Source organism: Protopterus annectens, chromosome 10.part0, assembly GCF_019279795.1.
Source record: "Protopterus annectens isolate FY-2018-M chromosome 10.part0, PAN1.0, whole genome shotgun sequence".
In the NCBI taxonomy this organism is placed as follows: Eukaryota; Metazoa; Chordata; order Ceratodontiformes; family Protopteridae; genus Protopterus; species Protopterus annectens.
Window position 1 is genome coordinate 518,549,997 of NC_056744.1, and position 26,583 is coordinate 518,576,579.

The following is a 26,583-nucleotide window of genomic DNA, read 5'->3' on the forward strand; positions in this document are numbered from 1 at the left end:
ATTTGTATAATTATGAACTGATCTGTTGTGCAGCTGGAAAAACTATGCAGTGGAGAGCCTACTACAACAGTACTGCACGTGCTAAGATGAGAAGACACAGGTACTGATTACAACATCTCGGGACACACGCACACAAACACACACATGTGCATGCACTTGCAAGTGTGCATGCACACACACACACACACACACACACACACACACACACACACACACACACACACACACACACGCACACACACACTTGCTCACATTGTTCATGTACACAATGACACATCGGAATACACATACATATACATTTACTCCCATTCACAAACAGCAGACACCTTCATTAGCTGTCTGTGTAGATTCAAGCAATTCTAAGCCTCCATGCAGAGATTCCCAAAACTGTTGGGCATAAGTGTGTGCCTCATAGCACTGACACACAGCTGTAGTTTGGGTATTTACGAATCACAAAATACACAACTACAGCAAATGCAAAACATGCCAAGAATGTTATTGGCATAGAGCCATCATGCAGAGCACTACATCTGCACGTGACTCTGAACTTCACTGCCTAGCGCATATATTAGTAATTCTAGGCAGAAAGGGGGGGGGGTAGGTGCATTTTTATGAAGTATAGAAGGCAGGGAAGTAGCATGACAGGATTATGGAACATAATAGGGACATCAGGAATGGAAAGCTAGCTAGTGCTTTATACACACACAGTCTCGAATGTGTTGATTTCAAAAGTTCATTTTCTTTATTATTCACAGAGTGCTAATTAATAATAGAGGGGGAGACCCAGATTTGGACTTACAAGTTAAGGAAACAGAATGGCAAATGAGATTAAATGCCAAAGCTAGACCAGGCATAAATGATACTATTTGTGTGACCAGTATTCTGAAAAGGAAAGCTAAATGCATCTAGAATTAAATACATATATATATATATATATATATATATATATATATATATATATATAAATTTGTGCACAAGCAATGCAATGTCTTATTATTAATTGTTTTAGCAATATAGATTTTAAAACAAGTTTAATTATTAAAATTTTGATATATGTTTATATTTTGGATGTTTTATACGAATATGTATAAGTGTTATAACATTGCAGAGATTGTAATAAGTTATTTATTGCTTGTGGCCAGGTGTGGGGCTTGAACTGTGGACGCCTGCTTGTGGAGACAGAACTTTAGCCATTATACTATCTAGGCTTCTTTACAATGCAATTTTCATATATGCATTTTAATATTTGCATTTTAGTTCACTTCGTTAACCAGCATTACACACAGGATACGATGTCAGCACAAACTTCCTATTTAAAAGTGAATAATGTTAGTACCTGCATGACTCTGATTATAGCTGAATAAGAACAGGCAAAAGTACTTAGTCTGAGGTGCTTTTAGCATTTATTTTACCTTGTGGATTTTTAATAAAGGACTGCCTTGCTGTGGAACATGTTGGTTTGATTTTTGCAAATAAAAAATATGACTGCTATTCCTGTATAGAATAAATTTAAATCGATATTTGTATACAGTTGCCATTTCGATGGAACTTTCACTAAGTTTGCCACTTTGGTTAATATTTTACTGGGAAAGAAATGCAATATATTTTATTTACGTTACATCAAGCTTCATCAGTAAAAGCATAAGCAATAAAGGGCACCCTGAAAGCTTTTATAAAATGGTTCATGTTAACCACACAATATGTAACTGTTTTTATACCATACGTGAAAGGCTACTGTGCATTAATAAACTGCTCTTGATACATTTTCCAGGCAAAATCAGAGTCTGTAAGGAAGGTACAATGAACAACCAAGCTCACATCAAACATGTTTAACTTCTATGTAATCTTTGTTTCTACTTCAGTGTTTTTGTCTGCAGAAGAGTTCGGTTAACATATACTGAATTATCATTGCTTTACCTAATTATTCTGCAGTGTCCCTAGCTATCTCAATTTCTATTTCTGGCATAACATTTGGTTGCCATGGGAAGAACTAAACTATAATAAACATTGGCACAATAAGGATATTTGAGGACAGTGAAAAGTATTTGTATGCATATAAGCTACTGATTTGAGTCTGAAAATCTTAATCAGAAAACAAAACTTCACAGGAAAACAGTTACTGCCAAACTGACATTGCCTGCTCTTCATTATTCAGAAGCAAATCACGTCTATCAAATTCCTTGATTTAAACAGGACTCCATTTCATTAAAGTCCATTAAATTGTTCCCAACTGTGTAGTTTACAAATTCCTGCTACAGTTCATCATAAATTAAGCCATACAGGTTAGATGCTATTTAAAAGATATAGTAAGTGTGTCTATCATGCAATTATAAACCTAATGTTAACTGGAATGATAAGTTCTCTGGTTTTATCATTTTTTGTAAGAAATTTTGGAAGTCCTGTTTAAAAAAAGAAATCCAGAATAGCCTTATGGTTTAACATTTTAAGGGTTGATTATATATAATTATATCCCTAAAAAAGCTAAAACATGTAGTTTTCTATATCTATCATGAGCTATGGCTATCAGTGGTGACACAGTGGTACAGTACTTTACTTTACTGCCTCAAATATCAACTTCTACTTTGGTTCCTGAGAGGAGTGAATTATCTATGATATCTACACATCCTCACCATTCTCATGTGGATACTTTCTGGTTGATCTGGCTTCCTCCCAGAACCCAAAGACTTGTAGGTGAACTGAAAGTTCTATAAACTGCTGCATGTGTGTGTGTGAGTTGGTGTGTGAGGGTGTGAGTCTGCATGCGTGCGTACGTTGTGCAATTATGCTTGTGGGTGTGTGAATTAGTGAGTATGTGCATGAATGTGTGTGTTGGTTGTATGCATGCACGCATATGTGTGTGTGTGTTTGTGTGTGAGTGTATGTAGTGTGTGTATGTATAATGTAATGGGCTGGAGACTTACACAGGATTAATTTTTTTGTGTCTAGTGAGTACTGAGCTAAGATCAGGCAATTTCTCAATGCTCAACTAGATTAGTCGGTTCATCAGAGAATGAATTTCTGAATGAATAATGAATGAATGAATGAATGAATTAATTAATTTATATACCTATCAACATTTACTTGATTTAATCTTAGAACCACAATGCCTAAAAGTCTAGGCTGATGGCAATGTTGAATGTTGGAATATGCACATGAACTGTTGTTTCTGGCATTATAATATGAGATATTTTTAGAATGTTCTTGCCTAACTGCGTTTGTATAAATTTCTGAATATATAGCACATTTTTAACAAGATTTCCTTAAAATCTGTTAATGCTCAGCTTGCAGAGGTTACCCAGAAACAATTTCTTGCTTAGAGTCATGTGCAACATATTTCTAAAAATAAAACAGCTCCTCTTAAAAGATCATGTAACTTTTGAAAAAATATGGCAATGTGCCAGCATGATGTTAATATGCAAGCCTGGGGAAAGTGGTGAGTGAGTGTGGTTGGGCTGCAACAAATTTGCACTCTTTCAGAAGTTTATGTCTCTGGTATATAAGCATAAACTGCTGCTTAAAGATATACATTAAATCTGCTGATGTTTCCACATTGATTCAAAAGCTGCAGAATGGGATTACCCAAGCAGAACATGACTGTGCAAGTGATTAGTCAGTAATGGCAGTTTGCACTTGCTTCACTTTATGTATGACTGGGATCTGGCATCATTATCTGTTAAAACTGCACACCTTTACTGCACTGTTAGGTAGTAGTATTGCTTCACAAAACTTAGTTATCAGGTTTGTCTGTGGTGGCATTGTCTCACTGTACAGATGCCCATGTAGATTTTTGACATGGCCTTCATTTTACTTCCAGCATCCCAAAGAAATGATAGTCTTCACTATCTTCACTTCCCCCTCATATTGCAAAGATATTCATATAGGTGAGTTACCAGTCCTTTGAATAGTCCATAGATGTGTGTGTGTGTGTGTGTCTACTTGAGTACAGTGTGAATGTAAGTCTGACTGTATGTGCTGCAACAGACTGCTATCCAATCCAGAACTGGTTCTTTACCTTAGTCCTACTGCTTGAATGGATACTAACCAGTTTTCCCCATCTAGAAAGGTGTTAGGGAAATAAAATAAACTTGGAGCAAAAGCTTAACTGATTTACACTATAAATCAGCACAGTGGTTTAATGGCAAGGCATTCCACCTCACATTTCCAGAATCGGGGGTTCAATCCTAAGGACAGGTCAATGTTTGTGTGAAGTTGGGTGTATTCATAATTATTTAGGGCAAGCTTGTTGGAAATATGAATCAATGAGTTTGACACTGAAGTTTTGTCTGTGTAGGTTTTCCATTGGTATTCCAGTTTCCTTTCAACTCACAAAAATGAGGTTGTTGGCTGGCTAGACTAATCAGTCTACATATATATATATATATATATATATATATGTATATATATATATATATATATATATATATATATATATATATATATATATATATATATATATATATATATATATATATATATGTGTTTTATTTACTCTTTTCTTTTAATCTGGGTCACAGCTGAAAACAATCTAAAATGGCATCTCTACTGAGGTTCTTGTTCTCTTTTGTATAATACATGATTCTCTGACAGGAATCCCATTATACCTATGTACATCATATTACATTAGTTCATGCAAATGAATCCTGCAATGAACCAAATTCATTTATCTTCTCAGATTTAATAAATAGTTTGGAAAAATAATGTGTTCAGTAATATCACTTTTGCATGAAAAGAGAACCAGTGTTAAATCTGTGCATACCATCTATTTGCATTTTACATTTTTATTCATGGGCTCTTTGCACTTGTGTAGAAATATACTTCAAGTCTGCACACCCTTCTTGTTTACATGAAGATTATAATTCAACAACAAATAAACTAAAATGTTTTTGATGGTTTTTTTTTTTTTAAGTATGCAATACAAAGGATACAGTTACCAAACAGAGTCAAAACAATGAAGTAAATGGATGACCACATGCCAGTCTTTACCCCTCCCTGAGATCGAATCCCATTGTACATCACTTCATTCCAGTCCTCTCCTGTCAGGATCTTAAAATGAAAAAAAAAAAGAAAAAAAAAACAAAGATATGTTAAATGTATTTATTTAATTTCTTTACTGGTTGTAAAGCCAGCACAGATTTTTTTTTGTTTAATTGTAACTTAATTGGAATTAAAAATTAATTGCATATTCCATAAAAGTGTTTAGATTTGGCAAGATACACAGATACAAAAGGAAGGATTTGGATATAAAGATGTATAAGTGAGTTACACTGGTTGTAATGCTGAAAAATAAAAGGCATTTAGACACAGGTACATAAAATATTCTGCTCTGTGCAATAACATACCCATTTCACAGACCATCTTTGCAGATGGGTAAAATGGTTTGTCAGTCGCATTTATGTAACCATGTTGAACCAGCAGTTCTGCCACATTTTTTAGAGCAACAATTTTTGGCATCGTTAACATTTATCTCAAAATCATATCCATGCCTAAATGTGCATTTGAATATTTAAATATGTTGTGATTACGTGAACTCCTGGCAAGTTGAAATGAATTTAGTGAATTGTGAACTGGCACTTACTGAAACTTTACCTGATTGCCCTGATATTTTGCAACTTGAAGTTTGTTATATTAGTTACACGGATGCAGGGTTTGATGATCCCTGCATGGGTGGGATGATGTGGAGACAGATGATTTCATTGAGTGCCAGTTTGCTGATCCTTTTTTATTTAGATCAGATCACACACATAACATATGCATGGATATTTTGGTCTGATCACGCATACATACCATTCTAGCTCAGCTACATGCATACCCTGTGAAGTGTTAGGTTCCTGTGTGACCAAGTCATGTTGTGTCTGCAACCTGTCTCTGAATCCCTCATACTAATAGTACTTCATCAGCTTAATTCGCAAACATATAGCACATGTTGCAGGTTTATATATCTAGTTCTCATTTACTTTCTTCAATGGAAAACAAAGTAATAAACAAATTTCTTCTCTAAATGTTGAGTACAATTCTTAATATATCAATCTCAGCAACTTAATTTTCTCCAGTGCAAAACTATGTAATGGCCTAATTTCCGTATTCTTAAGACTATTTGAAGCAGCAGCATTAATGTATAATTACGTATCATGGAATAGTCACTGTTTTCTTTTCCTTTTTTTTTTTTTTTGCTCTGCAGAGGATATGATGTCAGCAACCTGCATTCACTACAACAATGTAGCAGTTTGCCAACCATAGGCTAAGTGAGATCTGTATGGTCCTTCTGTTCCTGCCTAGGTACCTGAAACCGCTCATCTATTGTCCAGTGTTGAAAGTGGGGGTGGTAAGAGCAGGTCAACTTGCTGGTTCTACAGAACAGCCTACTCACCCCATGGTGTAACACTTCCCCCTCTCTGTGGCTCCCAAGCTGCACTGCATGCTGCAGTCACAGGGAGCGTGCCTCATTATGATGAATCCCCCAGATTCCATGTATGTGCATTATGGAAACAGGTCATCTGCAGACTCCATAGCTGGAATGTGCAGTGGTCATGCAAAGTGTCACTTAAGTGCAGAGCCATAGTTGCATCCCTCATCACAGGACAGACTGGAATATAAATTAACCTTTCAGACTAATGACCACTGCCCTTTCCTCCAAATCTGATGACAAATTTCAAACAACACTGTAAAAGTATCATTTTGCAGTATTTAAAAAAATAATGGAAATTGTATTATCTCAGGTAGTCTTGTTATTAGGAAGCTCTTCTAGGGTGCATTTAACTTTACTGTCCAGGGAGTCAGGAACGAGATCACAGATAATGCTACTATACGTATTAGTGATGTTACAGTCCTTAAACAGTTGTGTATATTCCTGTCATTGATGGTTAGTATCTTCTGTCCATAGATCTTCAGGTGCACTATTCACCAGGTCTAATCCCTTAAATCAATTCTTCACTTTCACTGCATATGTGATTGGAATATTGTTCAGCTCTTACTTCATTGCCCCAGATGGCTTTTTTCCTTGCTTTCCTCAATTTATTTCTAAACTTTTCAATAAGAAGCTCATGGTCTAAGTCACAGTCAGCTCTAGTTTTGATTTTGCTGACTATATAGGACCCTCCCCTCTCTGCCTAGAAAGCACATACTCATTTTAGTGCTAGTTATGTGTACAGCCATCTCTTAGTCTGTTGAATGAACATGTATGTTTTCTATGAACCATGAATTCTTTGGGTAAAATTCTACTAGTCTATATTCCATATCATTTCATACTATAAGGCTGAGCCTGCCTATTATTTAATTAGCACGCAGCAATTGTGTGTGTGTGTGTGTGTGTGTGTGTGTGTGTGTGTGTGTGTGTGTGTGTGCACGTACATGTGTCTGCATGTGTATGTGCACATGTGCATGTGTCCGCAAGTGTGTGTGTGCACGCCTGTGCATGTGCCCAGATGTGTGTGTATGTGCATGTGTCCACGTGTGTGTGTGAGTATGTGCCCGCAAGTGTGTGTGTGCGTGCGCGTGCATGCAACCGCATGTGCCCGCATGTGTGTGTGCGTGCATGTGTCCGCATGTGTGAGTGTGTGTGTGTGTGGACACGTGTGCATGCATGTGTGTTTATACTTCTGCCTGTGTCTTAACATATCTATTTATGTCAAAAAGTCCAAAACCTCAAGTAAGCCAAAGTGTCCAAGATAAAAAAAATCCACTAGTATCCAAAACTATCACAGACACACCGTATACAGCACTAAAAAGTTTAATAAACAAATAGTAAAAAGAGGCAATAAAATCAAATTGCAAAGCTTTCAAGACAGGCTCTTTTTCAATTCTTCAACACGGAGCTGCCATTAAAGTATTTTATATGTAGTGAAGTTCAAACAGCTAGCCAATAACATGAAAGCATCAATTAATTAAGCAATAAATCAATAATTAGAAACATTTAAACCAAGTAATATTTAAACACACAACCCAAACATAAAGTTACCTTTATATAATTATGCCTGACTTTTAAAATAGGTTTAATACTATGTTGAAAATTAAGTCCTGGTAATGCATCTGCCCTAAAGTAATTTATCCATTTATACTCCAAAAATTCATTTTTTTCCTGCTAAGTTACCTCCTTTAAAATACGTGATTTGATTTTTAAGGTTGAATCTTTTAAGAAATTGCAGTGGCAAAGGTTAAGTTTCAACAAGTATTTGGAGCTTGGAATAGTGCCTAGAGGGTCAAGAATATTTAAAATAACGACTTATGGCAATAAATACCATGCCTTCTAGGTAAATGGCAGCGATTGGATCTGAAACTAGGTGCAGATTATATGCACTTGATGAATGATTTTTTTCTGCCATTTGAAAATCACAAATAGAGGCACTGGAAGATTCCTTTGTAAATGTCTCTTTGTTTTCATCGGTATCTAGTGAATATAGTGAAATGCTTACACATTTAAAGTCATTTGAAGATAAGCTTGTTAACTCAAAAAAATGAAAGATCATTCAGGACATTAATGACTTTAAACAGAATCATGTGTTTCAGTGGCCAAAGGAACTGAGAAGGACGGTAACTAACTCTGAAACCCATGTAATTGGTGATGCCGCTGCTGAAATACGTTCTGTAAGGGAAACGGAACTTGAGACAACACAGCCCTCTAGCATTATGAATAATAACATCAGCTAAATGAAATGTGTTGAAGCAGTTGGTGACTTAGATAACTTTGTTGCTGATATGAATACAAAAACCTCAGCTTTGGCCGGATAAGAACTTGGTTATATTCAACTGGACGTATAAGAGAATTTAAGTACCTTTATCTGCCCTTTTTTTTAAAAAAAAATACAGTATTTAATTTGATTTAAACTGTGTTGAAGGAATATTAACTGAACTGGCAGTTTTAACTCTGCTCATTGTTATTTGCTAGTAATTACAGGTGTGGGGGTAGCCACATTCTTTGATTTCCTGTCCTTGCTTATTTAAATGGTACAGTGTGAAATATTTTCTGCTTAAAAACCTCAGCTTTGGCCGGCTAAGAACTTGGTTATATTCAACTGGACGTATAAGAGAATTTAAGTACCTTTATTTGCACTTTTTTTAAAAAAAAAATACAGTATTTAATTTGATTTAAACTGTGTTGAAGGAATATTTAACTGAACTGGCAGTTTTAACTCTGCTCATTGTTATTTGCTAGTAATTACAGGTGTGGGGGTAGCCACATTCTTTGATTTCCTGTCCTTGCCTATTTAAGTGGTACAGTGTGAACTATTTTCTGCTTAAAAACCTCAGCTTTGGCCGGCTAAGAACTTGGTTATATTCAACTGGACGTAAAAGAGAATTTAAGTACCTTTATCTGCACTTTTTTTTAAAAAAAAAATACAGTATTTAATTTGATTTAAACTGTGTTGAAGGAATATTTAACTGAACTGGCAGTTTTAACTCTGCTCTTCAGTTACTCCCACCCACCCTTCCTGTTTTTGTTTTGGTGTTAATCTTAGTGGCCTTGAAACTGCCCGCCCCTCAGCCTGCCTCTGGGCCCATCTCATTTGCTCACTCAACTGAGTGCAGTGAGATCATATTCTGATTTCAGGCACTCCTACTGTGTACAAAGAGAGCATCTGGGAAACAGACAAAAAAAAAATTAAGCTTATTTCCTACCTTTCCTGTTAAGTGGTATAGACTATTTGTAGGTTTCTGAGCTCCCAAGCCCTTCTGTGTTTGAGGGAAGCCTTCTAGCTTTTTTTTTCTTATAACTAGCCAGTTTTCTAGTTTCAGCACTCAAATCTGTTTCTTTGATCTCAGCACTTGTTCAGATATAAAAAAAAAAAAAAAATTCATCTGCTTTTACTGTACTTGTGTTTCTACCTACTTCATTTTACTTTTGCATCATCTTAAAATACTCAGTTGTATTTATTACTGCTTGGTGTAACTCATTCTAAGCCTTTTGGTTTAAACACTTGGGCTTCGGACCAGTTGTTTTGCACTGAGAGGGTTTGTGGTCTGCACTGTTGTGGCAGAACAGGTAGCTTACATCCTTCTAGGTTGGGAACTGCTGATTGAGGACTCAGTGTCTGTTATTCTAAAAGTGTATTAATTCTGGTTTAAGCACTTGGGCTTTCAGGCCAGTTATTTTACATTAAGAGGGTTCGTGGTCTGCACTCTTGTGGGAGGAGAGGCTGGACTCTGCCCTTCAGAGCTGGGAATTTCTGGTTAAAGGCTTATAGTGCATGCATATCTGAACTGCTTCTTACTGAAGTTGGTGCGCCTTGTTTGCTGTGGCATAGACTGGATTCGGGCCTGCTGGATCTAGCTTTGTTTGTATAACTTGAGCACTAATCCAGACATTCTCTAAAGTATTCAATTGTATTTATTACTGCTTGGTTGTAACTTGATTAAAGTGTAGCTATCATTCTAAGTCTTTTGGATTAAGCACTCGGGCTTCAGACCAGTTGTTTTACATTAGGAAGGTTTGTGGCAAGCACTGTGGTGGCAGGACAGGTAGCTTTCATCCTTCTAAGTTGGGAACTGCTGATTGAGAGCCCAGTGTCCAAGTGTATTAGTTCTGGTTTAAGCACTTGGGCTTCAGGCCAGTTATTTTACAATAAGAGGGTTCGTGGTCTGCACTCTTGTGGGAGAAGAGGCTGGACTCTGCCCTTCTGAGCTGGGAATTTCTGGTTAAAGGTTTATAGTGCCTGAATATTTGAACTGTATCTTACTGAAATTGGTACACCTTGTTTGCTGTAGCATAGACTAGATCCAGGCCTGCTGAATCTAGCTTTGTTTATATGCTTGTTGTTTGTTTGCTTGTTATTTCCCTGGAACGCTAATTCCACCTAATATGCGGCTTCTCAGCACTTCTGTGGACCACTAGTGATATCTGCATTGCTTACTGTACTTATTTCCTTGTTTCACTTGAAAGAAAGTTACTGTTTGTCGTTTTTGCATTTAGTTACTTGTAACACATTGCACTCAAGTTACCTGGCACTTGCTCTCTAAAGCAATTATATAAGTCAGCACTAAAAATTAAAAGCACTACACCATCACTCCCCACTGGCCCTTGTTTTCAATTATTAAGGAATTCCCAATATTATTCTAGCATGTCCAAAGGTCAGTTGTCAATTTCCTCTCCGGTCCAGCTGGTGAATCTGGGAATCTTGAGGCAATGTTATAACTGCCTCATGTACACAGACAACCCTCTCCTCCTCCCACATAACACAAATACTTGCGAGAGATGCAGCTATTTAGCCAAACTGGAGGCTGAGCTCTCTCAACTCAGGACTGGCAAGACCAGACAGGAGGAGAAGGCAACTACACACACCACAAAACCAGCCTCACATAATGCTACCACACCACTGAATCAAACACATAAACACACAAAGACATACTCGGAGGCTCTGAGTAAAAATTTGCCTAAACAGCAGAGGCCTCCAAAGCAGACACCCAAACAACTGCTACCTCAAGACACCCCAAAAGCAACACATAAACCACAAAATCAGTGTGCAAATCAGTCACAGCCCTTAAGGCCAAATACAACACCAAGCATACTTGTCATAGGTGACTCCATAGTCAGACACACTGACGTCCTACTCACCAGGCTGAACAAGGAGAGGGTCACAGTAAGCTGCCTATCGGGTGCTAGAATCCGCCACATAACACAAGCACTCAGGTCACTCCACGGCAAGTACAAATATGACACAGTCATTGTCCATGCTGGTGTGAACGACCTGAGACGTACCTCCCTGGATTACATGAAAAGAGACATAGAGGAGCTCTCTGATTATGTAGCCCAGGCAGGTATGACCCTGACCCTGAGCAGTATCCTTCCTTCACCAAGAATGATGCCACAATATAGAGACAAGATGATCAGCTTTAACAATTGGCTTAATGTCTGGTGTCATTCAAAGGGGATCCAGTGTCTGTCTGCCTGGGATGACATGCTTGACAAGCCACGCTGCTTCACAAGGGACGGCTTGCACCTGTAACCCCTGGGATTCCGGATATTGGCTAAGGCTCTTGCCACCCCCATAGTGCCTTTTTTAGGCAAGGCTCAAATTCTAAATCTACCACCCTAGATAAAAATGGGAAGAAACTGAGGGTAATGCTGCTCAATGCCAAAAGTCTAAATCTCAAAATGCACGCACTCGAGGCCCTTCTCAGTATGGAGAACATCGATGTCTGTGCTGTAACTGAAACCTGGTTCAAGGCTCCTGAGAGCACCCGGCACTATTAGGTTTTACCTCATATCATGCGTTCGGCCCCAAAACCCGGACCACACCACAAAAGGAGGGGGTGTATCCATATTCATAAAGGATACCCACACCTCCAGGTTGGTGGCAATGCACGAAGCTTTAGAAACCATCCAGGTGCAACTAACCATAGGCAAAACTGCTCTACAAATTGTAGCATGCTACAGGCCACCCTCTCAAACTCAGGAACCCCACACAGCCTTCCTGAAGACACTGGAGGGAATAAATGTATCTCCAAACACCATCATATTGGATGACTTCAACTACCCAAATATAGACTGGGAACATTACTCAAGCCCTAACTTTCTAGCCCAACGTTTCCTGGAGTTCATAAATTCAAATGCCATGGAACAGCTAGTCACTGTTCCCATGAGAGGAGAAAATATACTAGATCTCATTATCACAAACATGGGGACAAAATGCTCCACACCAGAAGTATATCCCTCATTGGTGAGATCTGATCATAAACTAATCTCACTGGAAATCCACATCCCCCCACCCCAAACAAAAAGACCACAGTGAAGAACTTCTCTAAAGCAAACTTCACACTACTCAAGACTGGTGTGGTATCCTTCAAGGCCCCTGAGTCAGTGGAAACCACAACCCAAGCTGTGGAAGCCCTTACAAATGCCTTCTATGAACACCTCCAGGACTGCATGGATCAGGCAATCCCAAATAAAACCAAGACTCTTTCCACAAAGGGCAAACATCCAGTCTGGTGGACCCCAGCCATTAACAAACTTTACAATAAGAGGAGAAAGCTATTACATGATAGAACAAAATCCATAAAAGGGAAGTCACCCCTGATCATTATTAGTAAAAATACGAGCACTCATAAAATCAACTAAGGCCAATTTTGAGAGAAAAATTGCCATGGATTCAAAGGACAATCATAAGGCCTTTTTCAGCTATGTTAGGAACCTGGGTGGAAACTCCCAGATATGCTCAGAATTAGTCCAAAATGATACAAAAATCACTGAACCCACAGACATTGCCAACATACTGGCAGACAGGTTCAGTGCAAACTTCACCCCTCTCCCCTAAAGGAGAGATAACTATCCCAGCGGAGTGTAGCCTCCCAGACATCTCAAATGCGCAGGTGAAAGCTGCTCTCTCTAAAGCTAAAAACACAGCATCAATGGGACCGGATGGTGTCCCCGGCTGTGTGCTACACAAGCTAAATGAGGAATTAAACCCGCACATAAGGCAGCTGTTTAATCTCAGCCTTACCACAGAATACGTGCCCAAGGAGTGGCATATGGCAACTGTGGTCCCACTCCACAAAGGCGGTGTCTCTACGGACCCTGGTAATTACCGCCCCATAAGCTTAACAAGTCTAGTCTGCAAAGCTATGGAGAGGATCATAATGGAACTCATAAACAAAGATATAGGGGACTTGCAGACATTGGACCCGACCCAGATTGGCTTCGTCAAGGGCAGATCATGCCTTTTGAACTTGGTCGACTTCTTAGAAACAGTCACCAAGGCCATTGATGAGGGAAAGGCAGTCCATACAGCCTACCTTGACCTTGCAAGGCTTTGACACAATACCCCACTCGGGTATTGTAGAAAAACTTACCAGCTTAAATGTAAACCCATATGTCACAAGATGGGTTGCAAACTGGCTTAAGGACAGAACCCAGAGGGTTAGAGTTGCTGGCGCTATGTCAGACTTCAAGCCAGTCACAAGTGGTGTCCCACAGGGCTCGGTCCTTGGCCCCCTATTGTTCGGCATCTACTTCTCAGAAGTACAGGCCAACATGGGAGGACTTTGGCTGACAAAGTTTGCAGACGACTGCAAACTGGGTGCCATAGTTGAAAGTGCATCGGACACGGATATCCTTCAGAAGGGACTCACGGAAACAGATAGCTGGTGCCAGAGCCATGGCCTGAAGTTAAACGCCAAAAAATGTATAGTCATACCCTTCGGGAAAAACAAGGTAACCCCAAGCTACCATATAGGTGCCAATCCACTAAGCACAGAAGAGGTTATCAGGGACCTGGGGACCCAGGTTGACAGTGACCTTTCTTTTGACACTCACATTGCTAAAGTGGTTAGAAAGACCATCTACATTGCCCACCTGATCATGAAGGGATTCACATCCAGATCTAGTGAGGTCATTGTTCCCTTGTACTCTTCACTTATCAGACCAATGATCGAGTACAATGCCCCATTCGGGATGTATCTCACCCGACATCTGCAGCAATTGGAGAGACCCCAAAAGTTCCTCACCAAAAGGATAAAGGGACTCCAAAATCTGCCATATGCTGCCAGATTGAAGAAACTCCAGCTCTATTCAGTCACATACCGTCTGCTCAGAGGTGACATGTGCCTGACATACAAGGCCATGTCCAACCCGGAATTAATGGACATGCTCCACCTCAAAAAAATCCAAATCCACCAAAACCACTAGAGCAAGTGACTTAAACCTTAGCATGGATATAAATAGGATGTGCTGAAGGGATAGATTTATCACTCAGAGAGTCCCTATGCTGTGGAATAAAATCCCGGTCCATGTGAGGCAGTGCACCTCGCTGGCTCTGTTCAAGAGAAATCTTGACCTGTGGATGGGAGATCATAGGTTTACCCCGGGAATCATCTCTGTGTCACTGCTGGACAGAGGCACAACAAACTAATGGGTACAGTATTTTTTCATATAAGGGGTGGCGTAAGCCACAGAACTTTGGGCTAGGCTTATAAATGCCTTAGGGCAGATAGCCTAGTATAAACCTATGAACCTATACCCCAACAATCTAATACTAATATAATGCCACAAGTGACTAATAATTGGAAAATATTGCTGGCAATTTTTTAGGAGTCACTGCTCCAAATATAACTATCTATTCAGGTAGTAACCAAGTCCAGAGAGAGGAGCAAAAGCAGAGCCAGACTACAGGATGACAACGGCAGGTCAATGTCACTTCACTAGGAACATACACCACTTTGCCTAGGTCCTGTTACATGCAGCAAGCAATTCAGGAAGTAACTGCTAGATGAACTGTGTTTAATTTATCCAAATATGTATTGTCGGAGGACGAATTGTCTGTATTAGATAAAGTTATGTCTAATGTACCATCATATGAGGGTAATACAAGTGACATTTTAACTGGAATATTGATTTGAAGCTTTTATTTTATAACTGTGTGAGTGTACCTACTGAAAATCTTAGTAGATCTAGTATTTTCATTGCTGTATGCACACCGGTAGTTAAAGCTTTTACTGAAATGTGTGAACAAGATATTTATAGTATGTTTTTTGAAAAAAAAATAGTCAAAGAAAGTATTATAACCTGAATCAAGATGAAAAAATTAATTAAAAAAGCTTTGTACTAATCAAGATATAGTGATAAAAGAAACAGATAAGAGGTAAACTTGTGATTATGGATGCAGCATTGTATAATGAACTAATGTATGAACTACTTAATGAGACTCTGACTTTTAAGAGAGTTAATAATACTGTAGTAAATGCTTTGATTTTTCAAATGAAAAGTTATTTGCATGAGTTGTTAATGGATGAATATTGCCTGAACTTTTATAATTATTTATATATATATATATATATATATATATATATATATCATATCCTGTTTTGCCAGTTATTTATAGCTTACCAAAGCTACATAAGAATATTAATAGGCCTCCTATGAAGCCTACTGTATCTGGTAATGAATGGGTAACCACACCCTTATCTAAGTATTTAAAGCAACAGTTGAGCACTTTATAGGTTCATAGGTGTGTACTAGGCTAATGGTCCTGGAGCCTTTACAAGCCTAGCACATAGGATTAGTTTTGTTAAAGCACTAATGATTTTTTTGACAAATCTGAAAGACAGGTCGAGTAATAATAAGAATGCATAATTTATTTTGGTTACTATGGATATAAAGTCGTTGTTTACCATTATACCCAATGAATATGGTATACAATCTATAAGGGAGTATTTATTGTTGTATACTGATTATACTGGTGCTAAAATCGAGATGTTATATTCCATGTTAGCAACAAAAATCTCACTCGGTCCACCATGGCATTTATAATCTTAATCACAAAAAACACAAACAAGGATAAGCGCTTTCCATATTTCAGTTTCAAAAATGCATTAAATCTGAAAAGGATACTTTGTAAAGATCCTGGTATCAAAACTAAATCATAGGGTTGGGACTTTTCCATGTTGCAGATGTAAAGGATGTGATTTCGTTGACAAGTCTAATTCTTTTCAGCATCACATCAGTAAGAGGTTTTACAGATTCTATGGTTATGCTGACTGCAGGAATAAGAATCTGATTTATCTTGCTAAATGCTTGTGATGCAGATCTTTTTATGTGGGCAAAACTAATTGTATGCTAAAGGAACATGACTTACAACACATAAAAGATATCACAACAGGGGGAGTGCATAATGCTCTAGCACAACATGTTAAATTGAATGTAGACCATTTGTTCATTTTTATGGTGCTACAGGTACAGCAAATAACTATGAGAGGAGGAGATGTATGTCTGTTGACTGAACAGACTGAGGTCAAATGGATAGCTGAATTACAAGCAGATCGAGCTCCAGTTCTAAATACCTTGGTGCCACTGAAACCAGTTTTGAAGGGGCAGAGGCCAATATCATGATTATTATTTGCTGGACTGTGGCCCAATGATAATAAGAAGGGTTGTATGTTAAGTGGGAGTTGTTGTTTTTGTCTGTTTTTACTGGTTGGTTTTAAATCACATTGTAGATTTAATAATGCCTGATTTTAACATTTTTATGGATCTGAAGAGCAAAGGCTCAAAAGTGCTTATCCTTGTTTGTGTTCTTTGTGATTAAAATTATAAACTCCGTGGTGGACCGAGTGTTTTTTTTTTTTTTTTTTTGTTGCTGGCATTTTTTGCATTCTACCTCTCTGCTTCTTTGGTTCTCCTGTGTCCGGTAGTATTTGTTTAGATTTTTATATTCCGTGTTGGAAACTATATTATCTAATAATATGTTTTTTTTTAATGATGAGAGCAATGGGCACCCCAGTTGCAAATATTTATGCTAACCTCGTATTATCGAGATGGGAAGAGGAACATATATTTAGCAGTGAATTACAATATAGGTATAAAAATCAGAAATTATTGGTTTTTAAACGATTTGTAGATGATATATTTTTATACTGGTTAGGTATGGTAGATGACCTAAATACTTTTGTTATTGATTTACAAAGTAAGACAGATTTTTTATTGTTTGATGTACATCATTCAGATGAAATGATTACATTTTTGGACATTTGTGTTATGCATAAGGAAATTAAATTTGAAACAAAAATATATAGGAAAGAGGTCCAGGCCACTCAGTATGTACATTCTAGGAGAATGCATCTGAGACATATATGTAAGAATGTATTAAAATGCCAGTTATTGAGAGCTAGTAGGTTAAACACTATAGATAAAGAGTTTATCTCTGAATTAGACAGCGTGACTAAAGAGTTTAAAGCTCAAGGGTATAATGAAGAAATGATAGAAAGAGAGAAGAGATATGTGATCAATGAACAAGATAGTCTTGGTAAACCTTACTTAAATGGTTCAGTAGTAAGAACTGGTAATAATGATGGCAATGAACACAATTGTTTAAGGTATATTATGAAATATAACAGGCATATGAATATGGCCAATTCTTACTAAAAATTGGACTATTTTACAGTCCAATAATGATATTAAGAATATTATAGGTGTGCAACCAAAATTTACTTATAAAAGGGAAAATAATTTGAAACAGATGCTCTGTTATAAAGATATACACATGAAAAGATCTTGTGAGTATAAAGGAAAAAGGTGCAATACCCTGTCATGATTGTGGTTTTTGCACCGAGATTAATAAAGAACTTACTTTTATACACCCAGTTACTAAAACTGAGTTTACTTTTAATACATATGCTACTTGTTTTATGGAGAATGTAATACGGCTTGCTAACTATGTGGCTTGTGACCATTTTTATATAAGGAAAAAAATCAGAAGCTTAAGGAATGTCTTAGTTTGTACCTCTCAGATATACATAGAGGGTGTGATACTAAAGCCCTATTTAAACATATCTCAAAATATGGTTAGAATCATAGGTTTAAATTTAGGGTTCTTCAAAAAGTCCACCCTGATATTAGAGGAGATATCTTAGTAGAAAAAAATTAATTCTTGGAGTATAAATGAATAAATTATTTTAGGGCGGATGCGTTACCAGGACTTAATTTTCAACATAGTATTAAACCTGTTTTAAAAGTCAGGCATAATTATATATAGGCAATTTTATATGTTTGGGTTGTGTGTTTAAATATTATTTGGTTTAAATGTTTCTAATTATTGTTTTATTGGTTAATTAATTGATACTTTCAGGTCATTGGCTAGCTATTTAAACTTCACTATATATTATGCCAACTTAGTGTTAAAGCATTGAAAAAGAGCTTGTCTCAAAAGCTTTGCAATTTGATTTTATTGCCTCTTTTTACTGTTTGTTTAGTAAACTTTTTAGTGGTGCATAAGGTGAGTCTGTGATACCTTTGGATACCATATCTACTTATGTGTATGAAACAGAGAATGAGACAAAATTAGAGAAAAGACAGGAACAGAGTACAAGAGTTCAGTTCTAATTTAAGTAATCATGCCTGGATTACCCAAGACAAGCCTGACATTCTTGCTATAACAGAAACTTGTTTTAGACCCAGTTTAAACAACTCTGAAATTACAGCCTCAGCTATAATATCATCGTAATGACCATGTAAAGAGGAAAGATGGTGGCATTGCTTTATTATTTCCCAACAACTATCACATTTCACCTACAACAAACCAATACCAAAGTTCAGATCAGCAGCGCTTCTTATTACTTTCCTGAAAATAAATAAATACGTATTACTGACCTCTATGTGACTCTTGGAGACAATACAGCTACATTGGAAGATATCCTACTTTGTTAACAGTCAACCCCATACGTATATGGCCGGGACCCTTCCAAATGACCTTAGTGACCACCTCATCACCTACATTAAGAAAAACAAGGTAATATGCTCCACTCCGCCCATGTACAGGTCAGTCAGAAACAGGAAGCATTTTGACCTCACAAAATTCCTGATAGAACTTAAATCCTTTAACTGGGCATCCCTTAAGCATATCCCCCTAGAGAAGGCAGTACTTCATTTTAATACCACATTTCTAGCCATACTTGAGTCTCATGCCCCAATAAGATCAATCAGAATAAAAACACATATTGCACCCTGGTTAACAAAAAACACCAAATTATTAATCAAACTTAGAAACAAAACCTGGAATAAATGTATGCTCAACCAAGTCAACCCTGGACCGCATTAAATTCCAACAACTAAGAAATGAGACCAAAAAAGCAACATTACTTGATAAGAAAAATTATTATTGCCAACTCCAAAATAAATACCAAAATAACCCTCAAAAATCCTGGACTGGATTAAACAATCTTCTCCACCCAGGTAAATCCTCTACTCCTACCCCAGAAAAACTAAGTGATAAAATCTCTGAAGACGTAGCCAATTCCTTTAACAAATTCTTTACTGACACTATACAATCCTTAGCTAATCAATTACTGACCACTAGCTCCATTAAAACAGATAACTTCCAACAGTCACAATTAAATTTCAACCTGTCCCTACTGCCTATATATGATCCTTACTGAAGAAACTAAAGCCAACTACACTCTCTGCGGACCTTCTCCCAGGGGAATACTTACAAAAAGCTGCAGATGCCATAGCTTACCCCATCTCAATACTTATCAATAGAACCATAGCAGAATCCACAATCCCCTCAATATGGAAAATATCCCATGTCATGCCTCTCCACAAAGGTGGCTCATCAATGGAACTATCAAATTACAGGCCCATAGCAATACTGTCACCTTTGGCCAAAATCATGGAAAAGTGTATACACAAACAACTTCTTTACTATCTTACCCAGAACAACCTACTAACCAGTTCGCAACATGGCTTCAGACCCCACCATAGTACAACCACTGCTCTTCTCTCTTTTACTGACACAATCAACCACAACCGAAATGATAAAAAATTTCCTCCGCTCTCTTTCTTGACCTATCAAAGGCCTTTGATATGGTGAACCACCAAATACTTCATAATACCCTAAAAAATCTCCATCTAGACAAACAAGCTCTGGATTGGTTTCTTGGCTATCTCTCTGATTGGAAACAAGCCGTACTCTGGCAGTCTAAGCTCTCTAACCTCTTATCTAATACCATAGGAGTACCCCAAGGATCTATACTGGGCTCTTTCTTTTCAGTCTTCATAAATGACCTATACAAAGCCATCCCTGAAGCCACCTGTATTCAATATGCAGACGACTCGACATTAGTCTGTTCTGATACATCTCCTGTCAACCTACTACTTAAAACACAATCCTGTTTCATGGCAGTAGAGAATTGGATATTAGGACGTCAACTGATCTTGAATCCAAATAAAACCAAATTACTACTTTTCCACCTCACTCAAAAGACCACACCCATATCCTTTTCTATTCAATCCAAAAATGGCACAATCATCTCCCCAGACTCCTATACCAAACTATTAGGAGTTTCCATAGATAACAAACTTAGATTTGATATCCATATCAATCAGACCATTAAAACCGTTAATAAAAAACTTGGGTTACTATACCGAATAAAATCTTTTCTTACTCCAACAGCAAAAGTGACCATTGCCCACTCACATCTTCTCTCTATCCTCCTGTATGCCTCCCCTATGCTCACTAATCTCAACATAGCTGAACTAAATAAATTATCGCATAATCATATTGCCAGATTTGCAACTGGCATGCCCTACAGAACACACCACTGTATTAACCTAAGAAACCTGGGTTGGATAGAATTCACTAACCTTCTACAGCAGACCCAACTTATAGAAGCGTTTAAAATCCTGAAACAACCTGACAAAACTCCTGCGCTGTAAAACTTAATCAGACCCTACAATAATCTCAGTAGTTTGTTATCCTCTAACAAGATACTAGTTCAAACAGTCAAAACCAACAATGCAGGGGTGACTCACTTTTCACCAATGCCATTGGTAAAATATGGAATTCTCCTCCCAGCCTTACCATCATTTCTCCTATACCTTTTCAAAAAGGTTAAATCACCATCTCCAGTCGCATTGGCTCTGCCAATGCTCAAGTCCTGACTAACCCTTCCTCAGACAGTATATATCTTATTCTGATGCATCCCTCTTTCTTTTTCCTCTTAACCATACTGAAGTGGTTAGCCTACAAGGAGAAAGGTATGTCGTACTCTGTCTTTTATTTGTATGCTTGATATTGTATATTATAGACTCTTTACACTTTACTGTGTCTCCTCTTTTGTATATTCTACTATTGGAGATATTTTTTTGTATTATCTCAATGTATTAACCTTCTGTCACTGTGGAGCTTTTCTCCCCGGGCCTCCGCTGAAAATGGACATGTATCCAGTCGGACTATCCCGGTCAACAAATGTAAAATAAAATAAAATAAAATAAATAAATTGTATATTGATAGCAGTTCCACAAGAAAAAATAATTTTAGGGGATGCCAATACAAAGCTGGTTGGATATATCCTCTAAATCCCCTACATCTAGCTTGACCTTACATGGTTTTACACAACAAATTAATAGTTCTTCACACTATATCAGGACATCAAACTCCTTATTAGACTGGATTCAATATCAGACTCTAGAAAATTCATTACCACAGGTACAATGTAAGGCTGTCTCAGTGACCATCTCCCAATGTATACAACCAGACATCTCACACACATACATAAACAGCAAGTTTATAAAACAACACACAACCTGTCCAGGTTAAATCCAGAAATATTCTTTCCTACACTATCATATTTTAACTGAACTATCTTAAAAATCCTCACCTTAGAAGAAGCTGTAAATGAACTTAATACAACTTTCCAAAATACCCTAAATAGCCTTGCATCTCCTAGAAAAAAGAGACTAGAAACAAATAATGCAATTTGACTATTCTAAAAGAGTAGAATGCTAATGCAGGGTAGAAAAAAAAAGCATAGAAAAAATACAAAACACCACAATATTTCAAAAACTTCAGAATGCTTCACAACTATACTGAAAAGCAAATAACTGAAGAGCAAAATATGTATACTATAACAATATTCAGAACAATAGCAAACACAACCCTAAAAAATTTTGGTCAGCCATTAAAAAAATCTTATATCCCTGCCACAAATTCAACCTTAACCACTGTCCCGATAACTCACCCCTCAAAACAGCAATGCAATTGTGCTCTTATTTCCCAGATAGTATAGTGCCCCTAACCATGAATTCCTCAACATCTAATCCCAACCCTGCGCAGCAATCACATATCACCATATCTGCTTTCACTTTAAAACCTGTGCTGATATCCTATATAACATTACTCCTAAACAGACTCAAACCACGCTCTGCTTCAGCTGATGACCTTCCAAATGAGTATGTTAAAATAGCAGCACTCCCTAAGCTATCTCAGTCTTTATAAATCCAAACCAAAGGGTTAAAAGGTCACATAGGCAAACCATTCAGTAAAAAAAAAACCACTGTGTGATACCTTAAACTTTTTGTGATGGAGGCTCATGTGATATATGCAAATGTCCCCTTAAGGACATCAGGTGTTTCAGCTACATGGCTTCTGAGTGCCCATGACTTTCTACTTTTTAAGTCTTTTTGGCTACATTCATGCCAATAACTCCAATCTAATTCCCCACTAGCTGTGGGCATTCATGTTTCATCAGCAAAACATAACTGGATCGTTTGGTTATAGGTTCATAGGGTGATACTAGGCTATTGGCCTGGAGGCCCTTATAAGCCTAGCCAAGAATTTTGCCCATGTTCCCTCAAAATCAGCACTTGTTTCTCCTGTCCAGCAGGGACACAGGTGGGATCCCAGGGGTATATTTTCTGTTTCTCATCTAGTCGTCCAGGTTCTTCTTAAAGAGGGCTAGAGAGGTACTCTGCTTGACATGGAGAGGGAGTCTATTCCACAGATGGGGGAGTACTTTTGACACAAATCTATCCTGCCAACAACTTCTGTTAATGTCACAGACCAGGTTAAGGCCTTGTGCGTAGGTTATATATTTAAGTCTTGGGCGATCAAAAGTCATGTTGTTGAAGCATGTATAAATAAAGACTTCATAGCCAAAATCTGTTCTTGCTGAACCACAAGATAAAATATATCCTTAAATATGAAAATGAGCCTATTCATACCATATACCTCTTTTATTCTCCCTCCTTCACTTACTTCCTTACGTCAATCACATTTTTTTCCCTGAGACTCTTTCTAAATTAGCCATAACCCCATATTTTTGCTCACTTCATATTTCAATTCCTGTTTATAATATACTAACTTACCTTTAATTCATCTGGAAACTGCCTAAAGTTTCCCTAAATATTAAATCATTGTCATACAAGTTGCATCTATTCTTAATATTTTAACTGTATTTCTAATTTGGTGTAAATATGTAAACTGTAGATATTTTTGCATTATTTTTGAAGACTGTAAAATTATTGTTCTTAAATTGTTCTTATAATACTTTGGAACTTTTCTCCCTGAGCCTTAATTGAAAATGGGGTTGGACTTTGCCAGTAATCAGTCAACAAACAAATGTATAAATGAGCAAACACACATACAGTTTCCCACCTTTTCAAGACAATAAAAAGTAAATTAAAAGTAATAAAATTAAAATTAATGTGTTTTTGATAGAAATCTAGAAAAGAGAATCATAGCTTGTATTATCTTGTTTAAAGGATCCTAAATAAAACCCGGTGAGCGAATAATATTTACATGTACAATATCAATGAATTACATCACACAACATGTGCCCAATATATGTCAAAAAGAAAAAGAAAACAAGAAATAGTCAGCAAATATATAGCTGATAACCTCTGAGAGGCTATAGTTACCTGAAAAACTGTCATTATAGCAGAAGGAAAAGTATCAAAATTTGCTGAGGGGGTGCCGTCATCAAAATTGAACCTGCAACAAAAAAAAAGAATGTTTTAATAAAAATAGATGAAAGAATAAAGGATGGATACATGTTTTGTCTAAATATTCTCTTCTATTAAATAATCCCAAGTGTGTTGTTCTACAGATGAGATATATATTCATAACAGCACAGTCTGACTGTTATAGGTTCATAGGTTCATACTAGGCTATCTGCCCTAGGGAATTTATAAGCCTAGCCAGAATGTGTTTGGCTTTCGCCACCCATTTTAAATTTATTTTGCTATGCCCTTTTTCGAGGTTAGTATACTGTGCCTCTGTCTAACAGTGACACAGAAGTGATACCCGGGGTAAACCTACGATCTCCCATCCACTCATCAAGATTCCTCTTGAATAGAGTCAATGAGGGACTCTGCCTAACCTGGACTGGGATTTTATTCCAGAGTGAAGGGAGCCTCTGGGTTATGAATCTGTCCCTCCAGCATGTCCTATTTATTTCAGTGCTGAGGTTCAAGTCTCTCGAAAGAGTTCTCGATGGGATTTGGATTTTCTGACGTGCAGCATGTCCATTAATTCCAGTTTGGACATGGCTTTATACGTCAGGCACAGATCGCCTCTGAACAGGCGGTATGCCACTGAGTAGAGCTGGAGTTTCTTTAACTGGGCAGCATATGGCATCTGTTTGAGCCCTTTGATCCTCTTGGTGAGGTACTTTTGGGGTCTTTCCAGTTGCTGCAGGTGTCTGGTAAGGTACATCCCAAAAGGGGCATTGTACTCAATTATGGGCCTGATGAGGGATGAGTAAAGAGGCACGATGACCTCCCCTGATCTAGATGTGAATCCTTCATGATTAGGTGGGCTATATAAAATGTTTTTCTAACCACTTTGGCCACGTGGTTGTCAAATGAGAGATTGCTATCAACTTGTGTCCCCAGGTCCCTAATTACTTCTTCTGTACTTAATGGATTACCATCTCTGTGGTAATTTGTGGGCACTTTGTTTTTGCCAAAGGGGATGACTATACACTTTTTGGCATTTAGCTTGAGGCCATGGCTCTGGCACCAGTTGTCTGTTTCTGTGAGGCCCTTTTGGAGGATGCTTGTGTCGGCTGGAGAGTCGATTATGGTGCCCAGTTTGCAGGCATCTGCAAACTTGGTCAGCCACAGTCCTTCCGTGTTGGCCTGTACCTCCGAGAAATATATACCGAACAAGAGAGGTCCCAGGACTAAGCCTTGTGGGACACCACTTGTAACTGGTTTGGAGTCTGACATGGCTCCAGCAATTCTAACCATGTGTGTTCTGTCCTTGAGCCAGTTTGCAATCCATCTAGTGACATAGGGGTTTATATTTAAGCTGGTGAGCTTATCTATAATGCCCGAGTGGGGTATTGTATCGAAGGCTTTTGCGAGGTCCAGGTAGGCTGTGTGGACCACCTTCCCCTCGTCAATGGCCTTGGTGACTGTTTCAAAGAAATAAACCAGGTTTAAGAGGCAGGATCTGCCCTTAACAAAGCCGAACTGGGTAGGATCTTATTAAATTAAGAAATCACCTATAACTTTATATCTCCACTGGATCCATCTCTGCCAAGTCTGTCTCTGTTTTCCTTCTTCCTTGATCCACTTAGAATGGAAAACACAACCCAGCAGTGTCCACACTGCCATGTCTTCAGCCTGTTTGTTAATCATGTGTTATCTTCAATATCTTTTCACTGCTTAAGTTGCATACTACTTCCTGTTGTTATGCTAGTATACCTTATACCACATGCAAGTCTGTATTGTCTTATTTCATTATGGTATCATCCTTATTATAGTCTATCTAATGTTATATATAAATATGCATTTTTAGATTTTTACTGTGATTTCGCTGACCTGGGCTGCGCCTGAAACTGGTTCATTGCGATCAGTGCACTACCCTGGTAAACATATTTAATAAATACAAAAATAAATAAATACCTGATAGCATATGGATTATAATGTTCTAAAGGCATGTCCAGTAATTCTTGCTTGCAAATGCAGAATTTATGTTAATATTCTGGGAGGATCATAATCTGTCAAGGGTTAAGTCTCTGCAATACAAGATATATGGCACCAGCTGGTTTCTCCATTTAGTAATGTTTACATATATACAAAATAAGTACTTCACCACTGTCTTTTATTTTTGCCCCTTTACCCCCTGCTCAGTGACGTTTATTCCCTTATAACTTGTGGGTCTGTTCATGGCTCCAGATCATCAACATCCAAGGTTAACAAAAGAGGCATGTGAGAGATGGGATGATACCTTTTTTGTATACTTAATAAGAATTCACTTGTCAGAAAACATTGTCAAATCCACTTTGCTGGACTCATTGTGAGTACTCAGTCCCACATACTCATGATTCCAACTAGAGTGCCCATGATTCCAACTAGAGTACCCATGATTCCAACTAGAG

At 37.7% G+C, this 26,583-nt stretch overlaps 1 protein-coding gene across 4 annotated transcripts in view; it reads right to left on the minus strand.

Annotated features, from left to right (window-relative positions):
• LOC122813204 (voltage-dependent R-type calcium channel subunit alpha-1E-like) overlaps positions 1–26,583 on the minus strand; it is a 4,399,719-nt gene that overhangs the window by 1,490,725 nt on the left and 2,882,411 nt on the right. For all 4 annotated transcript variants that reach the window (XM_044085387.1, XM_044085385.1, XM_044085384.1 and 1 more), the window contains 2 exons: positions 24,116–24,188; positions 4,926–5,043 (listed from right to left, as the gene is read on the minus strand). In XM_044085387.1, coding sequence (XP_043941322.1) covers positions 4,926–5,043; positions 24,116–24,188 — 191 coding nt within the window. The remainder of the gene's footprint in view (positions 1–4,925; positions 5,044–24,115; positions 24,189–26,583) is intronic.